The sequence below is a fragment of the Artemia sp. Qi Xiang Cuo genome, chromosome 18, assembly GCF_049724085.1.
Source record: "Artemia sp. Qi Xiang Cuo chromosome 18, ASM4972408v1, whole genome shotgun sequence".
Lineage (NCBI taxonomy): Eukaryota > Metazoa > Arthropoda > Branchiopoda > Anostraca > Artemiidae > Artemia > Artemia sp. Qi Xiang Cuo.
In genome coordinates this window covers 32,414,967-32,441,579 of record NC_142811.1, presented here as the reverse complement: position 1 = coordinate 32,441,579, position 26,613 = coordinate 32,414,967, and the positions used below count along the sequence as shown (strand labels likewise).

Below are 26,613 nucleotides of genomic sequence, written 5' to 3'. Positions count from 1 at the left end.
CATTATCATTAACCAAACTTGACTTTTTAGAAGTGCCCATACCATGGGAAAGTCACTCTTGACATGCCAGGTATGTGCTAAAAATAATTGAAGACATTACGAATTCATTGCCTCACAAAGGCCTAGGTAAGGTGCCAAGGAACTAGGAACATAATACAGACGACGATATCCACTCAAGCTAGGTATTACGACAGGAAGAAAACTAAAACGAAAATAGGAAATCACTACTACGGTATAGATCATTAGCGGTTAAAATTGTTGCCTAAAAGTTAGTCGGAGAGGAGAATATTTGTCTTGTTTTTAAAATTGATAATTCTTTGGGGTTTATAACCATTTTTATTGAGCTGAGGGAACATTATCATTCACTTGAAAAGGAAATCGTTTTGGACGGGAAAGGGGATTGAAATTTGAAAAGAACAGGCGAGTTACATGTGAAACATAAAAAAATATACGGGAACAAAAATAAAAACCTTGAGAATTTGGGGGAGGGCTGATGTATTCCACAAAGAAGTTCCTAACGTTTAAATTCATATTACAAGGTGTTTATTTGTTAAAGGCTTATATAATTATGGTAAACACAAATTAATGATCATATGAATTTTCCTTTTACTCAGACGAATCCTGGCTTGTTGAGTTTTTTTCTTGTCCATTCTTTGTTCCTCTATTTATCTCCAATATTTCTACTCGATAAATCGGATCATTTTCATTTCTTTTGTTAGTTTCTAAGCTTTCATTTTTACTTTGCTGTATTACTGGTTTTTCCAATCGTATTAGAGCTAAGGATCCACTATATTTATCATCCCTTAACTTCTTTTTTTGACGAAATTGTTTTATTGAGCTACTGACTTGTAATTGCGGTTGTAAGCTTATAGTTTTTACTTTTCTGACATTCTTGGTTTTATTTTGTAGCAATGATAGGTTTTTTCTTTGTAAATTGCGACGTCTGTGTGAATTTCTTGGGAAGTACTTTGCAGCTGGATGGTTGATAATTTTTTCGATTTTTCCTAGTTGCTCTTCTGCTTTTCCTGTTGCTATCTGAGGGAGTCTTTTTAGATTTTTAGTTTCTTGGTACCTAGTTACGGTCAAAGGGCTTGAATTATCATTCCTACCTACTTTTTTCACGTTTTTTTATTTCTGGCAGTCGATGGTTTTCCCCATTTGTTGTGGGAAAATATTTCCCAGTTGACTCCTTCCTTAAGCTCTCGTTTCCACCTCGTTGTTTTCTTTGTTTCCCTATTTGCAATTTAGGAAATCTTCGGAACTTCATAGGGGTATGTTTAACTACTGGATTTTTTGGAAAACGTTTGTTTGGAGGTCTTCTAAATATCAGCATTGGGTCTGTCGGGATTTTTGACTTTTTTTTAATGGCATAAGGCTGTTTATTTGAAAAAGATAGGGTATATTTTTGAACTTGAATATTCTGATGAGGCTGAATGCGTTGAGTATTGAATCTGTCAAAGTGTTGATTCTTCAGAAATTGAGAATCTTCGTTTTCTTCAGAACTTTCTGTGCTTCCTGACTCATCAAGATCGTCTTCAAAACCAAAAAAGCTTGTTTTAGCTGTATCTTCCATGTCCTTTTTTGTTTTATAACTCAAATCTTCTGCATCATTGTTTTCGTATCGAGAAACATGATTCTCCAGCATAAAGTTGACTTTTGGGCTTTGAACCATTCTTCCCTTAAAGCTAAAATGTTTTGGCTTAGATAATTGTAAGTTGTCTACACTTTCATAGTTTGATTTTGCCTTTTTATTTAGGCTGTTTTATTTCAAATAATCTTTAAATGCTGATTTTAAATGCTTTTGAAGAAAATTTGAATTTTCACCAGGGTATGGGTTTCCGTGGTTGGATTCAAAATTTAGTTGGCGTTCCATAGGCATCATTTTATATTGCTTTAAATGCCTATCAAAGATTTCCTTTACCTGGTTTCTCGATAGTTTGTAGTATCCCAGATAATTCTTGACTAGACTCCTGGCAGGACGATCAAAATACTCGTCTATATAAGACTTAGGAGAGTGACGTGCTTTTCCTACAGTATCGGGAGTTGATTCTATAAAAACTCTGTTCGGGGCAATTTGTGGTTCCTCTATCTTATTTATATCAGGATAAGACTTTTGGAACTGGTTGCGATGAATTGATTGATATGGAAAAGAAGCTTTTTCATTTTGTTGTGAAGATTTAATGTGACTTTGTTGCGGTATCTTTAAGGGTGCTGTTATTTGTTTATAGCTTCTTTGCTTATTTTTTTCTTGTCCGAAATGATTTGTCACAAAATTGCGTCTTGCTGGAGATTTTAAATTTCTACGCCAATGAGATTCCTGTTGTTGATTAGGATATGTAAAATGAGTCTTAGGAGGTATTTTACTTGGATCTCTACACGGAACTTTTCGTTTACCATCATGACATACTTCACCTTGTAGCCTTACTTGCTTCATATAGTTTTTCTCAGCTATAGGAAAAGGTTCATAGGTTTCACTGTTGTGAAAGAACTGTCTGACTGGTCGAGACATTTCAGAAAAGTTGCTGAGAAAGGCATCTTTACTGAGAAGACCAGACATTTGGCTGATATCTTGCTGCTGTGGAATATTTGAAGGGAATGAATACATGGGAACGTTAACATTATCTTGCTGTTTCAGCTCTTTTCTGTTATGGCTTGTCGCTGATAGTAGTGATTCTGATTTTCCTTTTGTTAAAATTTTCCCAAGTGTCACCTCTGAGTCTGTTGAAACAGGCTGAGGGTGAAGCTGAACACCTATAAAAGCAGTTAAAATGTCATGACCGGAAGGTATTTTCAAAACATTTATTTGTGGTACATTGTTTAATTCTTGATTATCGTGAACATTACTATTAGTTACATTATCTACCATGATTTTTATTCTATTATTTTGATCGCCAGTTCTCCTGGCTCCTTCCGCGGCATTTTTTTTGAGCTGGAATAGAAATAATTCATTTTCAATGACTGTTTCATTGTCACCACCTGTGTCCTTTTCGATGTGTTCTTGTCGGTTCTCATTAATTTCATAGTCAAATGAGTCACCATTCGCTTGCATTACAGTTTCTGCTGCCTCAGTAGCTTCAGGCTCATTTTCCTCGAACATTTCTTTCTGTCTGTCTGCTTTATCTTGTACTTCACTTCTATTTATTTCAAAATTTTTATTTTTCTTAAGTTGTGCGATTTTTTTCATCCAACCATTTTTAAAGCTACGAGGAATTAGTGGGTGTTGAATATACATCTGCGATAGCCTTCCCTCATTCATATTACTAATGTCACTTTCAGCAGACGCTTGTTGAAAATTATTTCTTATGATGCTTTTATTGTTATTAGGATAAATGTCATCAAATTGTTCACTGTCAGAAACTATTTCGTTTTCTACTTCTTCTGGCTCTTCAAAATTCGTTGCGTCAAACATTTCTTCTTGTCTTTCTTCGTTATCTTCTATTTTGCTTTTTGTAACTTCATCTTTGTGAAGAGGTGTGCTTTGAATTCTACTGCTCTTTAAATAAAAGGGATTGCTTTGAAATTCTTTTGAACTTTCTATTTTCATGGATTTTTCAATATTAGTTCGGTCAAAAGCATCTTCATACCTTTCAATTTTATCCCCCATTTCACTTTTTGTGTCGTAATCTGTTTCTAAATGCAAGTTCTCATCATTGTTGTTTTGAGAGTCATGTGAATCACTATCATTTTTTCCTTCATTTTCTGCTTCTCCAAATCCTTCAAACATTGTATAATGTTTTTCTTCTTCATTAGGTATTTTGTCTTTTCTACACTTCATTTCAATCAAACTGGATTTTTCACTTCCAAATAAATTTGACTGATGATCAATGCTAATTTCGTTCTGAAGGTGTTTTTGTTTTTTAAAGGTTATCTTAGGCTCTCTTGTGTTCATTAAAGTAAAATATTTATCAACCTTCGGCATTTGGTAAAATTTGGGTGCTTTAGTATCATTAAGACCATGTAATGTCGAATTTATCCAAATATCAGTACTGTTCTGTAAAGTTTCCATAGGCTTTAAAGTCTTGCTAGAATTCACTTTCTGTTTATCAGGAACCAGATTGTTTGATCCTTTTCTAGTTATAGTGTCATCTTCTACTTTTATTGCAAACTTCTTTCCATATGGAGAGATTCTACTAACTGCAGTCTTTTTTAATTCGTTTTGCAATGGGACTCTAAACGCTTCATTCGCAGGAAAATCATCGTTTTCGCTCACCCAGTTCTTTCTAATCGATCCGTTTTCCACTTCCTTTACTTGTGGAACGAACTCAGAGGCAATTGAAGTATCTTTATTGTCCATTGTTTTTGGAAGAAAGCCTTTAAAGTTATTATGTGTTGCAGTCTTAGCGAACGTAGTACCAGTGTTTGAATTATGTGGAAATGTCGATTCTTTGTTTTGTGCCAATTCTTCTTCTAAAAAGCTGCGTTCTCCTATTTTATTAAGATTTTCTTCAACGATATTCTGCAGCTTTTCAGCGTCAGGACTAATGCTTGACCAACTTGACTTCGCATATCCTTAAAAAAGAAAAATAGTTTGGTTATTGCAAATGAATCAGTATTCTTGAGATTTGTTTTGACTTATCTGCTAGATTATGCTATAGGCAGTGTAATAGCGCTTCCTAAGCAAAAACAGCGAGGTGGGTACAATGTATAATATTTTTCTTTTCACCAAGGCACTTTGTATAGATGGAGTTGTCGTAGAAAACTTGAAAGGAGCTTATTCTATTGGAAACTGAAAGTTCTAATGCTCTTTTTAAAATTAAAAAAGGAATGGAGGGCACCTAGCCCCCCTATCACTCCATAAATTCCCCAAACACATCCAATCAAAATTTTGAGATATCCATTTTGTTCAGCACAGTTGAAAGGTGAGGTAAGTGTGTCTTTGCGGATGTCACCCCCTCCCCCCCTCACACACAAACAAACACACAGCCTTCGGAACAAGAGCGGTAAGTTATATAATTCCCTCATTCTTTACATATGATGTTTGTTATTCAGAAGTTTGGGTATATTTCCCCTTCAGTGTCCAAAAAACGAAGGGCATGCAGGTGCGTCTTTTAGAGAATGCTGAGGGGAGTGTTGAACTAAATCCGAGCACTATTTGTGCATACGGGTTTTCAAAAGGGCTTAACTCAGGAATGACCGAGCATTTTAATTTAGAACTTTTAGAACATAATGTGGAAGATGATCATTTGACCAGAAAGGCAATATTTGCATCGACATGAAACTGCTGGGGATCATAACAAGGATATTAACTGACGGAAATGCAACATGAACATGCTACAATTGCTATTAATGCTGCTGCTACTACTACTTCTATTACTACTACTAATAAAACACTAATACTGCAACTACTCCTCCTACTACTACCACAATTCCATAATACTAGTACTATGGAGGCTAAGGATAAACAGATGAAAATTTGAGAGAATATCAAGGCGATATTTAAGCTAAATCAAAACACTATGCGCATTCAGATTGACAAAAAGGTGCATCTCAAGAATGGATTTGATGCATTATACTATCGTGTGGTACTGTTAGTAGTACTACCACAGGGAGTAGTAGTACTACTAATACTACTACCTTTTCAGCTTATACTACTACTTCTGTTGCAACTGCTATCAACGTTAAAAGCATTAAGATGCAATTTTCAGGAAATATTGAGTGGTAAGTTTAATAAAACAAACTATGAATTTGCAGGTTAGCAAAAGGGCATATCGTCATTATTATAGTGACGGCTATGATAATGACGCGGGGGATGTTCTTGATGAGGGGGATGTTCAACTGACCAGAAAGCATTATTTTAATGCTACTGCTGCTACTGATACTAGGGCAATTGCTGTCAAAACTACTACTAGTCGTACAACTAGTACTGCTACTACTCCTAATACTACTACCGTGATTACCATTACAACTAGGGATAAGGGTATGAGGGTGAAAATTTCAAGGAATGTTGAGGGTAGAAGTTGAATTGACACGCCGTTGGCATGCAGGTTGTCAAAAGGATGTACCAGCCATATCTTAGGAACAGTTTGGTGTGGGCAGTTGAAACTTACAGGGTTTGTTGTTGGGGATGTTGAACTAACCATAAGGCAACATGAGTATTATACTATTACTACTCTTACTGTTTTTACTACTGCTCTTGGCTACTACTACTACTACTGCTACTATTATTACTACTGCTACTATTGCCGCTGCTACTAAGGTAAGGCATTTATTACTAATTTCATTGCTACTACTATTACTACTGGTACTACTGCTGGTGCTACTACTACTACTGCACCTATAAAATCTGAGGATATTGAGGCGAAGCTTTTGGGGAATGTTGAAACAGTGTTGAACTGAATCGAAACACACTATGTACATACAGGTTGTCAAGAGGACGTATCAGCAATGCCTCAAGAATGGTTTATGGTATTAAATTGAAAGTTTCAGCGTCTGTTGAGGGGAAAATTGAAGAAAAAACAATGGTGCTATGTGCAGAATGCTACTGATGCTGCTAATAGTACTACATATATTGCTACTATTGAAGCTAAGGGCATTAAGGTGAAGCTTTCAATGAATGATTAGGCGGATTTCGAACTAAATTAAAGCAAAACTTGCGTATGTTGATTCACATAAGGATGTATTATGAATTATTAAGTCGGAACTTTCAGGGTAACTTTAGATAGCCGTTATGTTTAACATAATTAAAAGGTCTAGTAACTACGTCTCTGGGGATGTTTGGGATGTCAACACTCAATAGCCCTCGGAACAAGGGCTGTAAGTTTTGCAATTTGAACTTTGTTTATTTATACGAGTTTTTTTGTTAATTATATGCGCACAAGTGGTCAAAAACCAAAATTTGGAAACGACTGAACACTTTAAGGCTGGAACTTTGAAACTGTAACTTTTAGGTAAAATGAAGGGGATAAATAAGGTTATTTTTAGGGGAATATTGAACTAACCGAAAAAACCATGTTACTATTATTGCTACTATTACGACATCTACGACTACTAATTCTACTGAGGTAAAGGGTATTAAGGTGAAACTTTCAGGAATTATTATAGAAAACTAGCTGTCGAAGTAAATAAAAAATCATTTTGTGTATTAAGATTGCCAAAAGGGTACATGAGCAACTTTTTTAGGAATAGATTAGAGAGTGGAAGTTGAACTGAATCACAACAAGCCGTCAGCATGCAGGTTGTCAAAAGGGTGTATCAGCAATATTTTATGAACAGCTTGGTGTTTGAAGTTAAAAATTTCAGGGAGTTTTGAGAAGGACGTTTAACTAAATCATAGTCACGTTGTCCATGCTACTGCTACTACTACTGCTTCTACCTCTCCTACTATTACTATTATCACTACGACTACTACTACTGAGGCTTAGGGTAGGAAGTTGAATATTTCACAGAAGGCTTAGGAGGACGTTGAATTAAATAAAAAAAAACACTGCACAATCAGGTTGTCAAAAGGCGTATTAATGGTATCCCAAGAAGGTTGTAATTACAGTCCCCTATCTTGAGCAACAAGCGAAATCACCTTTCTTTACATGGGTAGCACTAATGTGTCTCCTTTTTTTTCTACCAGGGCTAGCGGGTTACCAAAACATCATAGAGATGTTTAATGGTAGCTAGCTCCCCCACTCTAGGGCCATCTTCCCCTATAGTCGGCCGATCAAAACTTTGAGATCGCCATTTTTCCAGCCTACTTCAAAGGTCCAACAACAATGCTTTTGATGATTACATGACCCTCCATATTTCCTGGGGTAATGGGCTGTAAGTTATGCCATTATAGTGCTAAAAGAGCCAATAAATTAAAATTAAATTCAGTTATCAGGACTGGTAACTGAATTAGACATTTTTTTAAATCATAGTTTTGTGCTTTCTATCTGATTATGTGGAGAACCCTGTCTTTATTAAGGCTGATTACTATAATCCTTAATCAATGCTGTTTTCCTACTATGCCAAAAAAACACGACTAACAGCCAAAATTTCACTGATTTTGATTTTTATTTTCTGATAATTTCTGGATAAAAAAGATTGGCTTTGCGTTCAAAAATAATTCCTTTACCTAATTACATTTTCTTTTAGTATTTCGGAAAAAGATTAAACGTAACTATTCGAGTTTGTCAATTCATTGTTTCTTTTGGTTCCCATAGTCTTCGAAGAAAGGGTTGTGAGCTATTAAATTTGCCTAAAGATCGCATATAGCCTAGTATTTTTTATTGGTAGATATTCGGACATTTTCTTAGGGTGGGATTTTTCCAGAGGGGATGAGATTTTCCACGGGAAGAGTTTTCCGTGGAACGGAAAGTTACTGGGAAAATTGAAATTATCCTGAATTCCTTTAGAAGGCAGACTTATCGAGGGCAGACTTAAGAATAGCAAGAGTGGCGAGGGCAGGGAAAAATAATTTAGGACTGTTGGGACCTTTGAACCCTTTTGTTTCAGAAAAATGTCCTTTTTATAAATTTAACTTCATTTATGTTAAATATCTATACCCCGGGAAAGCTTTTATTACGATGTCTGAATAATCCACTAATTAGTGAGTGTAAGAAAAAGCCAGTTGAGCGATGACTCATAAAGCTTAAATTTAGAGTTTGAAAAGCTTCAAAGGATGGTGGGAGTCTGATTTGATTCGGCCATTCATCGCCTTTGGTCAGAGGTGCGCGCGCAAGCGCGTGTCTTAAAGTGTATTCGTAAAGTGTAAGATTTTTGTCTTTAGTTCCGTTTTTGAGTTCTTTTGTAGTGTGTCTTGAATACAGTAAGAATTTTTATACTATATACTCTTTTAACTTTTCAGCCTAGGTCGATTCTAAAGAGATAGTTAGAAATATTACCGGTAATCCTTAGCCTTAAAAGTGGCCCCTGGGACTATTCGATTACGCTAGTAGACACGGAACCGTTGGAGTAACCGTGGAAATCCTAATACTTTGGGCCGACAAGGGGTTCTCCCCGTCGAGTAAGTGGCATAGCATCTTCTTTGCGCCATTTTTGCCTCAAAAAGGGGTCACCCCCGTATATCCTCCAATAAGTGGTGCCAGCGGTACATAAACTCCAATATGTGGTGGCAGCAAGATAAAGACCTATCAATAACACTGGTAGTAAAAGAATTCTGCATTTTTGAACAGATGGGCTAGTTTTGTCTAGAAAGTAGACTATTGCGATGACACATATAAATGTAGAAACCAGGAATCAATTAAGAGAATGATGAACGTCTCTCATAGGTTTTGTACCATATTAGACAAAAATAAAAAAGGATAACGTGAAACGAAGTAGTTGAGTTAACAGTTGGGAACTCTTCGTGTTTAAAAATATTACAGGATTAAAGGATAGATAAGAAAACGTTGAAAGTTGGGTTATTATTTGAGTGAATTAGCGGACTTAGATATAATCATCAGTGACGAAGGTTATAAGAGTATTGAGGACGGTAAATTAGGAGAATTTGTCAGTTTGTGTGCACATTGGACAAGGAAGATGGGAGGCACCTGTCCTATTGAGTAATCTGCCCAGGGGGAGATTGTACTTGGAATACGAGTATCCAGGGAGGACACTTGATTTGTTTTACAGGGTAGTTGCCCTGTCTGAATTTAGTCCAGCTAATCCACTAGTGGAATATTTGCGTGGTTTTTCAGTTTATTTTCTCGTTCAACCCCTGTTAATTCGTTTTTCGGAGCTATAATTCACTCGCGTAAAACTAGTTGCTGTAAAAGAAGTCGTTAATCACTAATGAAGTCAAGATATTTCGGTTATTTGAAAATTTGTTGAATATTATTACACGGAGCTTATAATTGACAATAGTTATTGCGTACCATAATTTCTGCGTGACAGTTTTTGAATTTACTAAGATTTACTGATTGAATAAGAGATAATATAATCGGAAAGAAGTATATGCAGTAAAATGAGGGGTTACGAAATAAACAAGAAAGAAATAATATGTTGAAAAACATAAAGAAGTCTTCCCTCAGAGTCTGTGCCAAATAAAGGGAACTTGCGGGATAGAGATAGTACAGATATAGAACAAATGAATTCAGAAAAGGAATTAAGAAGAAATAATGACACACGGAATTTGGAAAGAATGTCGGACAGAGATAAGATGAACTCAAGAACGAAAAGGGCAAGTGAAGCCCATAGAAAAAGTAGGAAAATGGAAAGAAAGGCAGATTTTGAGGCCTTTGAGAGAGAGCAACGAGAATATAAGGAAAAAATGCAGGCTGAGAAAGATGAAATTAGAAAGAATAGAAAACAGGACGAAAGGGCTAGAGTAGCCTATAAAGAAAGAGACAATACGGATAGAGAACGAACAGATTCAGAAAAGGAATTAAGAAGAAATAATGACAGGCAGAATCAAATTAGTCCAAGTAGAAGGAACAGTATTGAATCGAGATCCAGCAGGAGCTCGCAAAAAAGCACTCAAATAGACATGGCACAATGGATATTAAAGTTCACGAATGACGGAAGAATAGCTAGAGAAAAAAAGGAAGGGTTTAAAAGAACCATGATAGGCCTAATCGAACCCCGTTGGGGAATTCCAGAAAGTGAGATTTTATCACATCTAACTCCCAGGCTGTCAAATAGCCATAATAATTTGTCTAAGAATCTATCGCGAGAAAAAGAAAATTACCAGACATTAAACAATTTTACAGGGAAACATGATACTTTATTGACTGCGGGGGAAGGTGGACCGGCCCATTAAACAAATTGGGAGGCTGTGCCACCTTGTCAGAAAAATGAAATACTTGATACGCGTGTTCAAAATGTTGATAATCCACAAAAATGGGATGCGGAAGTAAAGAGATCAAAAAATATTGAAAATAAGACACGCGAGAATGATTTGTCGGGAAAATTTCCAGCAAATAGAAAACTTGAAAACACTTTTAATGAATATGAGACGCTAACAAATACAGGCCAAAATGAAACACAGATTGTACAAAAGAAAAATGAGACGAAATTTATTGTACGCGCTTTTCCTCGAAAAGTTCGGGAAATTTTAGTAGAATATGAAAAACCAATTGTCGGAGTTCAGTTCCCATTTGATAACGAAATATTTGTTTCTGCGGTAAAAATAAAGAGAACTAAAAGAGAGAAAAAAGATGCAAAGCGGAACTACAATAAAGAAATGCAGTCAAAGATGTACACTGGAGTCCAATTCAGATTTCATGACGATTTATTTAATGCCACTACAAAAGAAAAGAAAACTAAGAGTGAGAAAAGAGATATTAAACAGAGCTACAATGAAGAAAAGCAGTCAAAGATGGTGGACACGAGAGTCCAATTCAAATTTAATAATTATTTATTTTTTGCGATGGAAAAAATTGAGAAAAGTGAAAAAGAACAAATAAATGCAAAAAAGAGAAAAATATTTGAGATTCAGCCTGCAGTGGCGAAAAATAAAAAATTATCTGGGCTGTGCCTAGCTAAAATAAATAATAGGGGGGACAAAGAGGTCCAAGACCCACAATGAAATTTGCAAAATTACAATAAAACTGAAAAACTTAGGAGGGAGGAGAAGACCCATGACAAATTAAGAGAAACTACAGATAATCATGACATAGAATTAACTTGTCAACAAAGGGTTACGGAAAGATTGAATGGTACTGGATTTTGGGTTAGATTGAAGAAATTTGGGAAGGAATCTGATATTGGTTTGATCAACTCAAAAGAGGGTTTGTTCCTTTTTGAGGGGAAGGAATCCCTTGGGGAAGATCCCCTGCGGGAAGACGTGAAAGATTGCCCTTTTCCTCAATGCACAACTGGCAGACAAGTTGTGATCCCTTTACTGAGGCCTTGTCTTTCTAGTCTTCAATATTATCTTCATCCCTCATCGCCGAGCATTATTCATTCAATTATTTTAGGGGACAAGACCCAGAAAAAAGCGATTGAAGGTTCGCTCAGATTCTTACTTCATTTTCCTGAACTCCTATCGTTTTCAAAGGCCTGCGTATTTTCGGCCTTAGACTATTTGAAATTATGCCAAGGGGCAATTTACTTTTCTATTGAGATTTGGGGTTGTTTCCACAGATGGAAATTAAGAGGCTAGTGCAGCCAATTTTTCATGATGGCTGGCATCATCGAAAGTCCAGGAACTGATTCTGTGCTCCTCTCAAATGTAAATTCGTGAGAGCAAGAAAATTTTTGTTTTTGATTGTGCTGTGCACAATGAATTTCTACGAATCCTGGGGACTTCAATTTTGAAAACCAAATGTGGATGTTAGAAGATCTAGACCATGGTGGTTCTACGGTAGAGACGTGGGGATGACGACGAATCCTGAAGTGATGCAAGTACAGACACTGGGGAAAGAGAGAAGAGGCAAGTTTGGTGATTTTGAAGTTTGTGTTATTTATTTTATGTGTTTTTTTGTGCTCTGACCCATGCCTTGATGGCGGTTATTTTTCTTAGGGGGGATGTGTTCGGACCTTTGGCCCCTTTTGTTTCAGAAAAAAATCCTTTTTATAAATTTAACTTCATTTATGTTAAATATCTAAACCCCGGGAAAGCTTTTATTACGATGTCTAAACAATCCACTAATTAGCGAGTGTCTTAAAAAGCCAGTTGAGCGATGACTCATACAGCTTAAATTTACAGCTTGAAAAGTTTCAAAGAATGCTGAGTCTAATTTTATTCACCCAGTTACCACCTTTGGTCAGAGGTACGCACGCCCGCGCACGTCTTAAGGTGTACTCGTTAATTGTAAGAGTTTTGTCTTTAATTCCGTTTTGAGTTCTTTTGTAGCGTGTCTGATTAGACTAAGATTTTTTAATACTATATAATCTTTGACTTTTCAGCCTAGGTCGGGTCTAGAGAGATAGTTAGAAATATTACCGGTAATCCTTGGCCTTAAAAGTGGTCCCTGGGACTATTCGATCACGCTAGTAGACACGGAACCGTTGGAGTAACCGCGGGAATCCCACTACTTTGGGCCGAGAAGGGGTTCTCCCCGTCGAGTAAGTGGCATAGCAACCTCTTTGCGCCATTTTTGCCTCAAAAAGGGGTGACCCCTGTACATCCTCCAATATGTGGTGCCAGCGGTACTTACACTCCAATAAGGACATATTCCCGTAGGAATAAATTTCTTTTTTAATACTTTTAGAAAGAAATTCAATTTAATTTTCAAGAATTCCTGGCAAAGGGATTGATCCCTTTAATCTATTATGCATTTAGGTATTACGTATCATTTTGTATTTAGTCTCAATTCATTATGTTCAAAACCTAGAGTAAAAGAAAATTAGACTCAAACAAATTTGTTATAACCTGTTTTTATTTGTAAGTTTTGCCCCGAGAGAATATAATGTTCTTATGGGAGAGAAGGACATATAAATTTGGAGGATGTTCATTTGATTAGAAATTGAAATTTCCTTTTTCCTTTTGAGAGTCAAAAGTGATTGGAGGGCTATCTACCATGTCCTTTTTTCTGCAAGTACATCCAATCGAAATTTGAGCCGGCCATTTTGTTCAAACAAGTCCAAATGTCATATAACAATGCCTCTGGGGTTGACACAGCCCCCCAGAGCCTTGAGACGAGGTTTGTAAGTTATACCCCGGGGGTATGTAAGGTCCCTATGGAAGGAGGTGCCGTAAAAACTTTGGAGGAGGCCCATTTGATTAGAAATGGAAAGTTCCATTTCTCTTTCAGAGTTAGAAATGATCAAACCACAAGTAGACCCAACGCCATCTTTTCCCCGAAATACATCCGATCGACAATTCGAGATAGCCATTTTATTCAAAATTGTCTAAAGATCATATAAACTGCCTTTGGGGTTGAAATAATCCCCGGAGCCCAGCTACTAATAGCTGTAAGATATAAGTCTATAAGCTACAAGTCTTACAAGTGTTGTTTTAGTCTAAGACGTGAAAAACTGTAGAAATAATCATTTTATAAACCATTAAAAAACTTTGGTAATAAAAAAAACTTAAATTAGCTGAAAAAAAACTTTCGATAAATAACTTTCTCAAAGAAAAGTTAATTAAAAATAATTTTCCTAGAAAAGAAGTTTGTAAAACAAAAGTTGGGAGGTATATTAAATTTACGACCAGCAGAAATAAAATTCTATGATTATATAAACAATTTGAGAGGTAATTAATAATTATAATCTCATATTTTAGTTCTTATCTCTAAGGCGTGAAAAACTATAGAAATGTTCGTTTTATAAACCAATAAAAAATGTTAGTAATTAAAATCGACAGAAATTAATTTAAAAACACTTTGCATGAAAAGAAGTTTTTCGATAAAAAGTATAGAACCATATTAAGCTCAAAACCAGCAGAAATTAATTCCTATTATAATAATAGTTCAAATTTAAAAGGGAGTGACATCTATATTGTGAAAACTCCAAGAAAGATGAAAGTTTTTTACTTGTTTAAAATCACCAGAAATAAGTTGTAGTGGTCATCAAGAAGGTATAATTTTAATTTAATATTAAATAAGTTCTGTTGCAGATTGATTTTTTAGTTTTAGGGCTATCTCGTATTCTCTATTGAGTTGTTATCTTATAAATATTTGCCGGCGGCATCTATAATTTCTAATCTAAAGGTGCATTGACAGTTGCCGTACAGGTTGTCTCCGAGAAAGAATGCTACTCTATAAGGGAAAATTAAAGACTACCAAGTAAAAGTAAAACTGGGATGAAACAAAGAGTCCCACAATTAGGAATAATTCAGTTTAGCAAAAGAAGAAACAGAAAATATATTTATGTGGTAACCAAGGCCAAGGACCCTAACAAACGGTGAAACTAGGAGTATTTGTGATTCATTTTTCAGTTTCTTTTTCCCAAAAGCCAAAATGATTTATAGCAATTTAAAATCTGAACAAAACTTGAATATTCATTAAAAGTTTTCGATCATCAGTAGTTGTATTCTATATATTTCTAATAATAGTTTTACTATAGCGCACAGGTAGTCTGAAATCCAGGTTGGGCTCCTTTAGAACTAAGGTCAGGTTTGCAGCCGGCTAATTTCGATACCCGAGAAATTTAAAGGAAAATAAAAATCAGGTTCACGATAATAAGTTGTGATTCTCGGGATAACGAATAAAAAGGACATAACAGTTCCTCCATGTATGAAGGGAATCAATGGGCATTACTTGCTAGGACCGTAACATTGGAAAACAGAAGTTTATGGTATTTTTAAAACGAAATAGGATACAAATCACTCTTGTTCCATTACTTCCAAAACCCAACTGCCCCATAGAATCAAAAATACGAACTCATAAAATTGATAATTTAGTTTTGCTGGAAATTATCAATGTCTACTCTACCTAATGTACAGGGATTAACAATTGGGCTGTCTATTTTACTTATTAATTTCAAGGGATTATGGAATTAGCAAGCAGCTATCTAAAATTCAGATGCCCTCGCATAGCCAAATTAGCATGATACTGCCCTGAGTTCAGATCATAGGCAACGTCATTAGCGCTGTCAAAGTGAAAAGTGAAGTGAGCCTTATGTATTATTGTTTTTTTTGTTTATTTTCCTAAAGCGTGATCGTATCGATCCAATGACCGTAGAAACTTCGAAAGGGACTCATGGGATTGGAAACTGAAAGTTCTATTGCCCTTTATAAGAGTCCATAGTGATTAGAGGACAACTAACCACCCCTACTACGCCCTCTACTCTTTCCCCAAACAGATCTGATCAGAACTTTCAGACTGGCATTTTTTTGCAAAGTGTGAAAAGGTCCAAAAATTATGGCCCCGGAAATGACATACCCCCTACATTCCTTGGGACAAGGGGTTTAAGCTAGGCAAGTTGCCCATTGTTTGCATATGCCTTTTGTTATTTGGAAAGGAGGGTATGCTTGATCTAGGGTAATCAAAAAGGCCAAGAGTACTAAGGTGAAACTTTCAGGGAATGCTGAGAGGGACTTCTGAGTAAATCAAAACACTATCGGCATGCAGGCTTTTATGAAGGGCGTATCAGCAATACCTCAGCAACAATTTATGGTATTAAGATGAAGCTCCCAGGGCAACTATTATTACTAATATTTCTACTACTACTACTACTGCTACTACTACTACTGCTAATACTACTACTACTACTACTACTAATACTACTACACCTCCTACTACTACTGATACTACTACTACTACTATTCAAATAAATCAGAAGAGTTTAAGTGCACCCAGGTCGTCAGAACAACATAGAAGCAATATACCAGGAGTGGCCAATATTTTTGGTCAATTAAAAACGGCACTAGTACTTATGATTTCCAATCACCAGTATTTGAATACCAGTATTCTAGGATCGATGGCTTGATAAGATTATCCTTGGGAAAACAAATAAAAACGTATCAATAATCTTTCTTCTGACAAAATGCAAAACTCCAGTTTTGTGTGGAATTTTGCATTTGAAGCTTGAAACCTCTTCAGTAGGGTTCTTGAGTATACTGAATGTGATGGTATGATTTTCATTAAGGTCACTTGATGTTTTTGGTATGTTTCTCCCCTTTTTCAAAAATAGAGCAAATATTTTCAGGCTCATAACTATTGATGGGTAACATTAAACTTAAAATTTTTTATATATTTCGAATCGGCATCAAAATTCAATTATTTTGACGTATCTGTTGTTATAAAGACTCTGTTATTTAAAGTCTCGGTTACTATTGAGCCACGTCACTCCTTGCTTAGAGTTTGTCGAACTGTTTGCTAAAAGAGGTGGCCTACTACCTACTTAGCCTCTCACGCGCAGCGTACATGTGACTTTTTTACTAGCATTAAAAGTATGCAACACCAGAGTAATGTGATAAAACCTTAAAAATCAAAAGTATCATTGCACTGCTCTGAGAGCAAAAGAACTTGTTTATTCCCTTTTGTTTTAGACAGTAAATTTTTATTTCAAATGTTTATGAAGGCTGTCACTAAATAAAACACTTGTAAGTACCAGTTTTCGATACATATTGAACAATACGTTTTTGCAGTAAAGCACATGTCGAACTATAGCTTACAGAGTTGTGGGGTGAGGGATTAGCCCCCCTATTATGTATGATAATTTATGTTCGATTTGAGTTTTAATTTGGTTCGTTGTCTAAATTAAAGAAAAACTTCTTGGACACCCTCTTGAATTTTCGAAACTCCTGATAACAAATTAGATACCTGAACGAATCTACCCCCTGAAATAACAAGGCTTACCACATGTCATAATCTCTATAATATCTTATACTTTACATATGATGCTGTACAATATCGTGATCCTCCCTCTTCTGTGATAAATCAGGCCCACCAAAATAAACACTTGCGCATGAGCATCGCCGAATTCAATCAACTCTTGCTTGAATAAGTATTTGTTAATACTCTCACGAAAGTTGAGTACAGTAATTCGGTTGTGGCTCACAGTTCTTTCTGGAATTAAACTTATGTACACCGGTTGATTAAGCTCAAGAGAACATTCTATTCTATGGATAGCCTTCAAAGTATAAGTGGTGCCAGCGGTACTTACACTCCAATAAGTGGTGGCAGCAAGAAAACGGCCTATCAACAACACTGGTAGTAAAAGAATTCTGCGTTTGTGAAGAGACGGGTTAATTTGGCCTAGAAAGTAGCCTATTGCGATTACATATAAAAATGTAAAAATACGATATCAACTAATAGAATTAAAAAGGTCTATAATGGGCTCTTTGCCATATTAGACAAATATCAAAAAGAATAACGGGAAACTGATTAGTTGAGTTTACTGTGGGGGAATCTCCGTATTTAAAAGTATTACAGGGTTTAAGGACAGATAAGAAAACGTTGAAAGTTGGGTTATTATTTGAGTGAATTAGCGGACTTAGATATAATCATCAGTGACGAAGGTTATAAGAGTATTGAGGACGGTAAATTAGGAGAATTTGTCAGTTTGTGCGCATATTGGACAAGGAAGGTGGGAGGCACCTGTCCTATTGAGTAATCTGCCCAGGAGGAGATTGTACTTGGAATACAAGTATCCAGGGAGGACACTTGATTTGTTTTACAGGGTAGTTGCCCTGTCTGAATTTAGTCCAGCTAATCCACTAGTGGAATATTTGCGTGGTTTTTCAGTTTATTTTCTCGTTCAACCCCTGTTAATTCGTTTTTCGGAGCTATAATTCACTCGCGTAAAACTGATTGCTGTAAAAGAAGTCGTTAATCACTAATGAAGTCAAGATATTTCGGTTATTTGAAAATTTGTTGAATATTATTACACGGAGCTTATAATTGACAATAGTTATTGCGTACCATAATTTCTGCGTGACAGTTTTTGAATTTACTAAGATTTACTGATTGAATAAGAGATAATATAATCGGAAAGAAGTATATGCAGTAAAATGAGGGGTTACAAAATAAACAAGGAAGAAATAATATGTTAAAAAACAAGAAGAACTCATCCCTCAGAGTCTGTGCCAAATGAAGGGGAGTTGCGGGATAGAGATAGTACAGATATGGAACAAATGAATTCAGAAAATGAATTAAGAAGAAATAATGACACATGGAATTTTGAAATAATGTCGGACAGAGATAAGATGAACTCAAGAACGAGAAGGGCAAGTGAAGCCCATAGAAAAAGTACGAAAATGGAAAGAAAGGCAAATATTGAGGCCTTTGATAGAGAGCACCAAGAATATAAGGAAAAAATGCAGGCTGAGAAATGATGAAATTAGAAAGAATAGAAAACAGGACGAAAGGATTAGAGTAGCCTATAAAGAAAGAGACAATACGGATAGAGAACGAACAGATTCAGAAAATGAATTAAGAAGAAATAATGACAGACAGATTCAAAGTAGTCCGAGAAGAAGGAACAGTGTTGAATCGAGATCCAGAAGGAGCTCGCGAAAAGGCACTCAAATAGATATGGCATAACGAATATTAAAGTTCAAGGATGAAGGAAGAATAGCTAGAGAAAAAAAAGGAAGAGTGTAAAAGAACCATGATAGGCCTAATCGAAGCCCGGTGGGGAATTCCAGAAAGTGAGATTTTATCACATCTAACTTCTAGGCTGTCAGATAGCCATAATAATTTGTCTAAGAATCAATCGCGAGAAAAAGAAAATTACCAGACATTAAACACTTTTACGGGAAAACATGATACCTTGTTGCCAACGGGGAAAGGTGGACCGGCCCATTAAACAAATTGGGAGGCTGTGCCACCCTTTCGGAAAAACGAAATACTTGATACGCGTGTTCAAAATGTTGATAATCCACAAAAAGGGGATGCGGAAGTAAAGAGATCAAAAAATATTGAAAATAAGACACGCGAGAATGATTTGTCGGGAAAATTTCCAGCAAATAGAAAACTTGAAAACACTTTTAATGAATATGAGACGCTAACAAGTACAGGCCAAAATGAAACACAGCTTGTACAAAAAAAAATGAGGCGAAATTTATTGTACGCACTTTTCCTCGAAAAGTTCGAGAAATTTAGTACAATATGAAAAACCAATTGTCAGAATTCAGTTCCCATTTGATAACAAAATATTTTTTTCTGTTGTAAAAATAAAGAGAACTAAAAGAGACAAAAAGGATGCAAAGCGGAACTACAATAAAGAAAGGCAGTCAAAGATGATGTACACCGGAGTCCAATTGAGATTTCATGACGATTTATTTAATGCTACAACAAAAGAAAAGAAAACTAAGAGGGAGAAAAGAGATATTAAACAGAGCTACAATGAAGAAAAGCAGTTAAAGATGGTGGACACTAGAGACCAATTCAAATTTAATAATGATTTATTTTGCGCGATGGAAAAAATTGAGAAAAGTGAAAAAGAACAAATGAATGCAAAAAAGTGAAAAAATTTGAGATTCAGCCTGCAGTGGCGAAAAATAAAAAATTATCTGGGCTGCTCCTAGCTAAAATAAATAATAGGGGGGACAAAGAGGTCCAAGACCCACAGGGAAATTTGCAAAATTACAATAAAACGGAAAAACTTAGGAGGGAGGAGAAGACCCATGACAAATTAAGAGAAACTACAGATAATCCTGACATAGAATTAACTTGTCAACATAAGGTTACGGAAAGATTGAATGGTACTGAATTTTGGGTTGGATTAAAGAAATTTGGGAAGGAATTTGATATTGGTTTGATCAGCTTAAAAGAGGTTTTGTTCCTTTATGAGGGAGAGGAATCCCTTGGGGAAGATCCCCAGTGGGAAGACGTGAAAGATTACCCTTTTCCTCGATGCACAACTGGCGGACAAGTTGTGATCCCTTTACTGAAGCATTGTTTTTCTAGTCTTCAATATTATTTTCATCCCTCATCGCCGAGCATTATTCACTCAACTATTTTAGGGGACAAGACCCAGAAAAAAGCGATTCAAGGTTCGCTCAGATTCTTACTTCATTTTCCTGAACTCCTATTGTTTTCAAAGGCCTGTGCATCTTTAGCCCTAGACTATTTGAAATTATAACAATGGGCAATTTACTTTTTGGTTGAGATGTGGGGTTGTTTCCACAGATGGATATTAAAAGTCAAGTGCAGCCAAATTTGTTACTAAGACTGGCATCATCGAAAGTGCCAGAAATTTATTCGTTGCCCATCTCAAATTCAAATTTATGTGAGCAAGAACATTTTTGTTTTTGATTGCGCCTTGCGCAATGGACCTGTTTGACTAGTGTGGACGTGGGTTTTCATGACCCAATATAAACTCCATATGATCCAGGCCATTGGGGTTCTACAGTAGAGACGTGGGGATGACGATGAATCCTGAAGTAATGGAAGTACAGACACAGGGGAAAGAGAGAAGAAGCAAGTTTGGGAATTTTGAAGTTGGTGTTATTTAATTTATGTTTTTTTGTGCTCTAACCCATGCCGTGGTTGCTGTCATGTTTCTTAGGAGGTATTTGTTGGGACCTCTAGCCCCTTTTGTTTCAGAAAACTGTCCTTTTTATAAATTTAACTGCAATTATATTGAATATCTAAATCACGGAAAAACTTTTATTAAGATACGTTTGAAGAATCCATTAATCAGTGAGCGTCCTAAAAATCCAGTGTAGCGATGACTCATACAGCTTAAATTTAGAGTTTGAAAAGCTTCAAACGATGCTGGGAGTCTGATTTGATTCAGCCATTCATCGCCTTGGGTCAGAGGTGCGCGCGCCCGCGCGCGTCTTAAAGTGTATTCGTGAAATGTAAAATTTTTGTCTGCAGTTCCGTTTAGATTTCCTTTTGTATCTTTTTTTGAATACAGTAAGATTTTTTATAATATGTACTCTCTTAAATTTTAAGCCAAGGTCAAGTCTAAAGAGATATTTAGAAGTCTGACCGGTAACCCTTGGCCTTAAAAGTGGCCCTGGGACTATTCGATTACGCTAGTAGACACGGAACCGTTGGAGTAACCGCGGGAATCCCACTACTTTGGGCCGAGAAGGGGTTCTCCCCGTCGAGTAAGTGGCATAACAACCTCTTTGCGTCATTTTTGCCTCAAAAAGGGGTGACCCCTGTACATCCTCCAATAAGTGGTGCCAGCGGTACTTACACTCCAATAAGGACATATTCCCGTAGGAATAAATTTCTTTTTTAATACTTTTAGAAAGAAATTCAATTTAATTTTCAAGAATTCCTGGCAAAGGGATTGATCCCTTTAATCTATTATGCATTTAGGTATTTCGTATCATTTTGTATTTAGTCTCAATTCATTATGTTCAAAACCTAGAGTAAAAGAAAATTAGACTCAAACAAATTTGTTATAACCTGTTTTTATTTGTAAGTTTTGCCCCGAGAGAATATAATGTTCTTATGGGAGAGAAGGACATATAAATTTGGAGGATGTTCATTTGATTAGAAATTGAAATTTCCATTTTCCTTTTGAGAGTCAAAAGTGATTGGAGGGCTATCTACCATGTCCTTTTTTCTGCAAGTACATCCAATCGAAATTTGAGCCGGCCATTTTGTTCAAACAAGTCCAAATGTCATATAACAATGCCTCTGGGGTTGACACAGCCCCCCAGAGCCTTGAGACGAGGTTTGTAAGTTATACCCCGGGGGTATGTAAGGTCCCTATGGAAGGAGGTGCCGTAAAAACTTTGGAGGAGGCCCATTTGATTAGAAATGGAAAGTTCCATTTCTCTTTCAGAGTTAGAAATGATCAAACCACAAGTAGACCCAACGCCATCTTTTCCCCGAAATACATCCGATTGAAATTTTGAGATAGCCATTTTATTCAAAATTGTCTAAAGATCATATAAACTGCCTTTGGGGTTGAAATAATCCCCGGAGCCCAGCTACTAATAGCTGTAAGATATAAGTCTATAAGCTACAAGTCTTACAAGTGTTGTTTTAGTCTAAGACGTGAAAAACTGTAGAAATAATCATTTTATAAACCATTAAAAAACTTTGGTAATAAAAAAAAACTTAAATTAGCTGAAAAAAAACTTTCGATAAATAACTTTCTCAAAGAAAAGTTAATTAAAAATAATTTTCCTAGAATAGAAGTTTGTAAAACAAAAGTTGAGAGGTATATTAAATTTACGACCAGCAGAAATAAAATTCTATGATTATATAAACAATTTGAGAGGTAATTAATAATTATAATCTCATATTTTAGTTCTTATCTCTAAGGCGTGAAAAACTATAGAAATGTTCGTTTTATAAACCAATAAAAAACGTTAGTAATGAAAATCGACAGAAATTAATTTAAAAACACTTTGCATGAAAAGAAGTTTTTCGATAAAAGGTAAAGAACCATATTAAGCTCAAGACCAGCAGAAATTAATTCCTATTATAATAATAGTTCAAATTTAAAAGGGAGTGACATCTATATTGTGAAAACTCCAAGAAAAATGAAAGTTTTTTACTTGTTTAAAATCACCAGAAATAAGTTGTAGTGGTCATCAAGAAGGTATAATTTTAATTTAATATTAAATAAGTTCTGTTGCAGATTGATTTTTTAGTTTTAGGGCTATCTCTTATTCTCTATTGAGTTGTTATCTTATAAATATTTGCCGGCGGCATCTATAATTTCTAATCTAAAGGTGCATTGACAGTTGCCGTACAGGTTGTCTCCGAGAAAGAATGCTACTCTATAAGGGAAAATTAAAGACTACCAAGTAAAAGTAAAACTGGGATGAAACAAAGAGTCCCACAATTAGGAATAATTCAGTTTAGCAAAAGAAGAAACAGAAAATATATTTATGTGGTAACCAAGGCCAAGGACCCTAACAAACGGTGAAACTAGGAGTATTTGTGATTCATTTTTCAGTTTCTTTTTCCCAAAAGCCAAAATGATTTATAGCAATTTAAAATCTGAACAAAACTTGAATATTCATTAAAAGTTTTCGATCATCAGTAGTTGTATTCTATATATTTCTAATAATAGTTTTACTATAGCGCACAGGTAGTCTGAAATCCAGGTTGGGCTCCTTTAGAACTAAGGTCAGGTTTGCAGCCGGCTAATTTCGATACCCAAGAAATTTAAAGGAAAATAAAAATCAGGTTCACGATAATTAGTTGTGATTCTCGGGATAACGAATAAAAAGGACATAACAGTTCTTCCATGTATGAAGGGAATCAATGGGCATTACTTGCTAGGACCGTAACATTGGAAAACAGAAGTTTATGGCATTTTTAAAACGAAATAGGATACAAATCACTCTTGTTCCATTACTTCTATAACCCAACTGCCCCATAGAATCAAAAATACGAACTTATAAAATTGATAATTTAGTTTTGCTGGAAATTATCAATGTCTACTCTACCTAATGTACAGGGATTAACAATTGGGCTGTCTATTTTACTTATTAATTTCAAGGGATTATGGAATTAGCAAGCAGCTATCTAAAATTCAGATGCCCTTGCATAGCCAAATTAGCATGATACTGCCCTGAGTTCAGATCATAGGCAACGTCATTAGCGCTGTCAAAGTGAAAAGTGAAGTGAGCCTTATGTATTATTGTTTTTTTTGTTTATTTTCCTAAAGCGTGATCGTATCGATCCAATGACCGTAGAAACTTCGAAAGGGACTCATGGGATTGGAAACTGAAAGTTCTATTGCCCTTTATAAGAGTCCATAGTGATTAGAGGACAACTAACCACCCCTACTACGCCCTCTCAGCTACTCTTTCCCCAAACAGATCTGATCAGAACTTTCAGACTGGCATTTTTTTGCAAAGTGTGAAAAGGTCCAAAAATTATGGCCCCGGAAATGACATACCCCCTACAGTCCTTGGGACAAGGGGTTTAAGCTAGGCAAGTTGCCCATTGTTTGCATATGCCTTTTGTTATTTGGAAAGGAGGGTATGCTTGATCTAGGGTAATCAAAAAGGCCAAGAGTACTAAGGTGAAACTTTCAGGGAATGCTGAGAGGGACTTCTGAGTAAATCAAAACACTATCGGCATGCAGGCTTTTATGAAGGGCGTATCAGCAATACCTCAGCAACAATTTATGGTATTAAGATGAAGCTCCCAGGGCAACTATTATTACTAATATTTCTACTACTACTACTAGTATTACTATTAATACTACTGCTACTACTACTACTACTACTACTACTCCTACTACTACTACTACTTCTACTACTACTATTAAAATAAATCAGAAGAGTTTAAGTGCACCCAGGTCGTCAGAACAACATAGAAGCAATATACCCGGAGGGGCCAATATTTTTGGTCAATTAAAAACGGCACTAGTACTTATGATTTCCAATCACCAGTATTTGAATACCAGTATTCTAGGATCGATGGCTTGATAAGATTATCCTTGGGAAAACAAATAAAAACGTATCAATAATCTTTCTTCTGACAAAATGCAAAACTCCAGTTTTGTGTGGAATTTTGCATTTGAAGCTTGAAACCTCTTCAGTAGGGTTCTTGAGTATACTGAATGTGATGGTATGATTTTCATTAAGGTCACTTGATGTTTTTGGTATGTTTCTCCCCTTTTTCAAAAATAGAGCAAATATTTTCAGGCTCATAACTATTGATGGGTAACATTAAACTTAAAAATTTTTATATATTTCGAATCGGCATCAAAATTCAATTATTTTGACGTATCTGTTGTTATAAAGACTCTGTTATTTAAAGTCGCGGTTACTATTGAGCCACGTCACTCCTTGCTTAGAGTTTGTCGAACTGTTTGCTAAAAGAGGTGGCCTACTACCTACTTAGCCTCTCACGCGCAGCGTACATGTGACTTTTTTACTAGCATTAAAAGTATGCAACACCAGAGTAATGTGATAAAACCTTAAAAATCAAAAGTATCTTAGCACTGCTCTGAGAGCAAAAGAACTTGTTTATTCCCTTTTGTTTTTGACAGTAAATTTTTATTTCAAATGTTTATGAAGGCTGTCACTAAATAAAACACTTGTAAGTACCAGTTTGCGATACATATTGAACAATACATTTTTGCAGTAAAGCACATGTCGAACTATAGCTTACAGAGTTATGGGGTGAGGGATTAGCCCCCCTATTATATATGATAATTTATGTTCGATTTGAGTTTTAATTTGGTTCGTTGTCTAAATTAAAGAAAAACTTCTTGGACACCCTCTTGAATTTTCGAAACTCCTGATAACAAATTAGATACCTGAACGAATCTACCCCCTGAAATAACAAGGCTTACCACATGTCATAATCTCTATAATATCTTATACTTTACATATGATGCTGTACAATATCGTGATCCTCCCTCTTCTGTGATAAATCAGGCCCACCAAAATAAACACTTGCGCATGAGCATCACCGAATTCAATCAACTCTTGCTTGAATAAGTATTTGTTAATACTCTCACGAAAGTTGAGTACAGTAATTCGGTTGTGGCTCACAGTTCTTTCTGGAATTAAACTTATGTACACCGGTTGATAAAGCTCAAGAGAACATTCTATTCTATGGATAGCCTTTCAAAGTAAGTATATTATTGGAAGGCGTCGTTTCAACTAAATACAATGAAAAGTAAATTAGACTACTCACTGGTGTTGGGAGAAGAACTACATAGGTATGGTAGAAAAATGACAAGCCAATACTTTGTCCCTCTCATTAGAATACCTAAAATAAATTCTTGTAAGGGGACTGCATTGAAAATAGTCATCTAAGAATCCAAATAACAATGAAAATATAATAATATGTAAAAAAAGTGATAATAATAAAGTATCTGATGCAATTTTCTATGCCCGAATCTTATCAAAACTGTGTTTTAAGTTCTGTGAAAAATATATTTGGTACTAGCTTTATGTGGAAATTTGATTGAAATGCATAAATGAACCCCTAGATTCAAAGGTGCATGTAGAATCTGATAATTTTACGGAGATGCGAAAAATGTTGACAAATTAATGTCCCAGTTTTTGAGGCATATTTACTAACAGCTATCTTAAAAAAAAGAACTATGCTGCAATTAAAGAATTTGCAAGTATTATGTTTATTTTTTTTTAAATTAAGTGTCATGCACTTGCAGTCTATTCAATATTTCCGATAATTTTCCTCACAATTTTTTAGTCTCCACTAAGATTTGTAAGAAGTCTCAAGGCAATTTATGGTTTATTGAAAACAAAAAAATCAAACTAAAATGCCCATGCAGTTTTTCCAAAAACAATACAAAAAAATAATAATAAAAAATTGAAGACAAAAGTAAAAACATATTATAGAAGATGTCAAGCTAGAAAAGATCAGAATTTACTAGGAACGAAAAATATAGCTCAAAATGAAAATAAATTACAATTAAAAATGAGACCAAGCCTAACTGAATCGGAAAGTGCTAGAAATAAGT

The 26,613-nt window shown here is 35.5% G+C and overlaps 1 protein-coding gene across 1 annotated transcript; it reads right to left on the bottom strand.

The window, feature by feature from the left end:
- Nucleotides 1-526: 526 nt before the first annotated feature.
- Nucleotides 527-25,896, bottom strand: LOC148941415 (uncharacterized). Its single transcript, XM_089103819.1, has 2 exons — nt 25,821-25,896; nt 527-4,509 (listed from the first exon to the last, which is right to left on the bottom strand). The coding sequence occupies exons 1-2, from the start codon at nt 25,885-25,887 to the stop codon at nt 1,763-1,765; spliced, it is 2,814 nt and encodes a 937-aa protein (XP_088959945.1). The 5' UTR covers nt 25,888-25,896; the 3' UTR covers nt 527-1,762.
- Nucleotides 25,897-26,613: the final 717 nt, after the last annotated feature.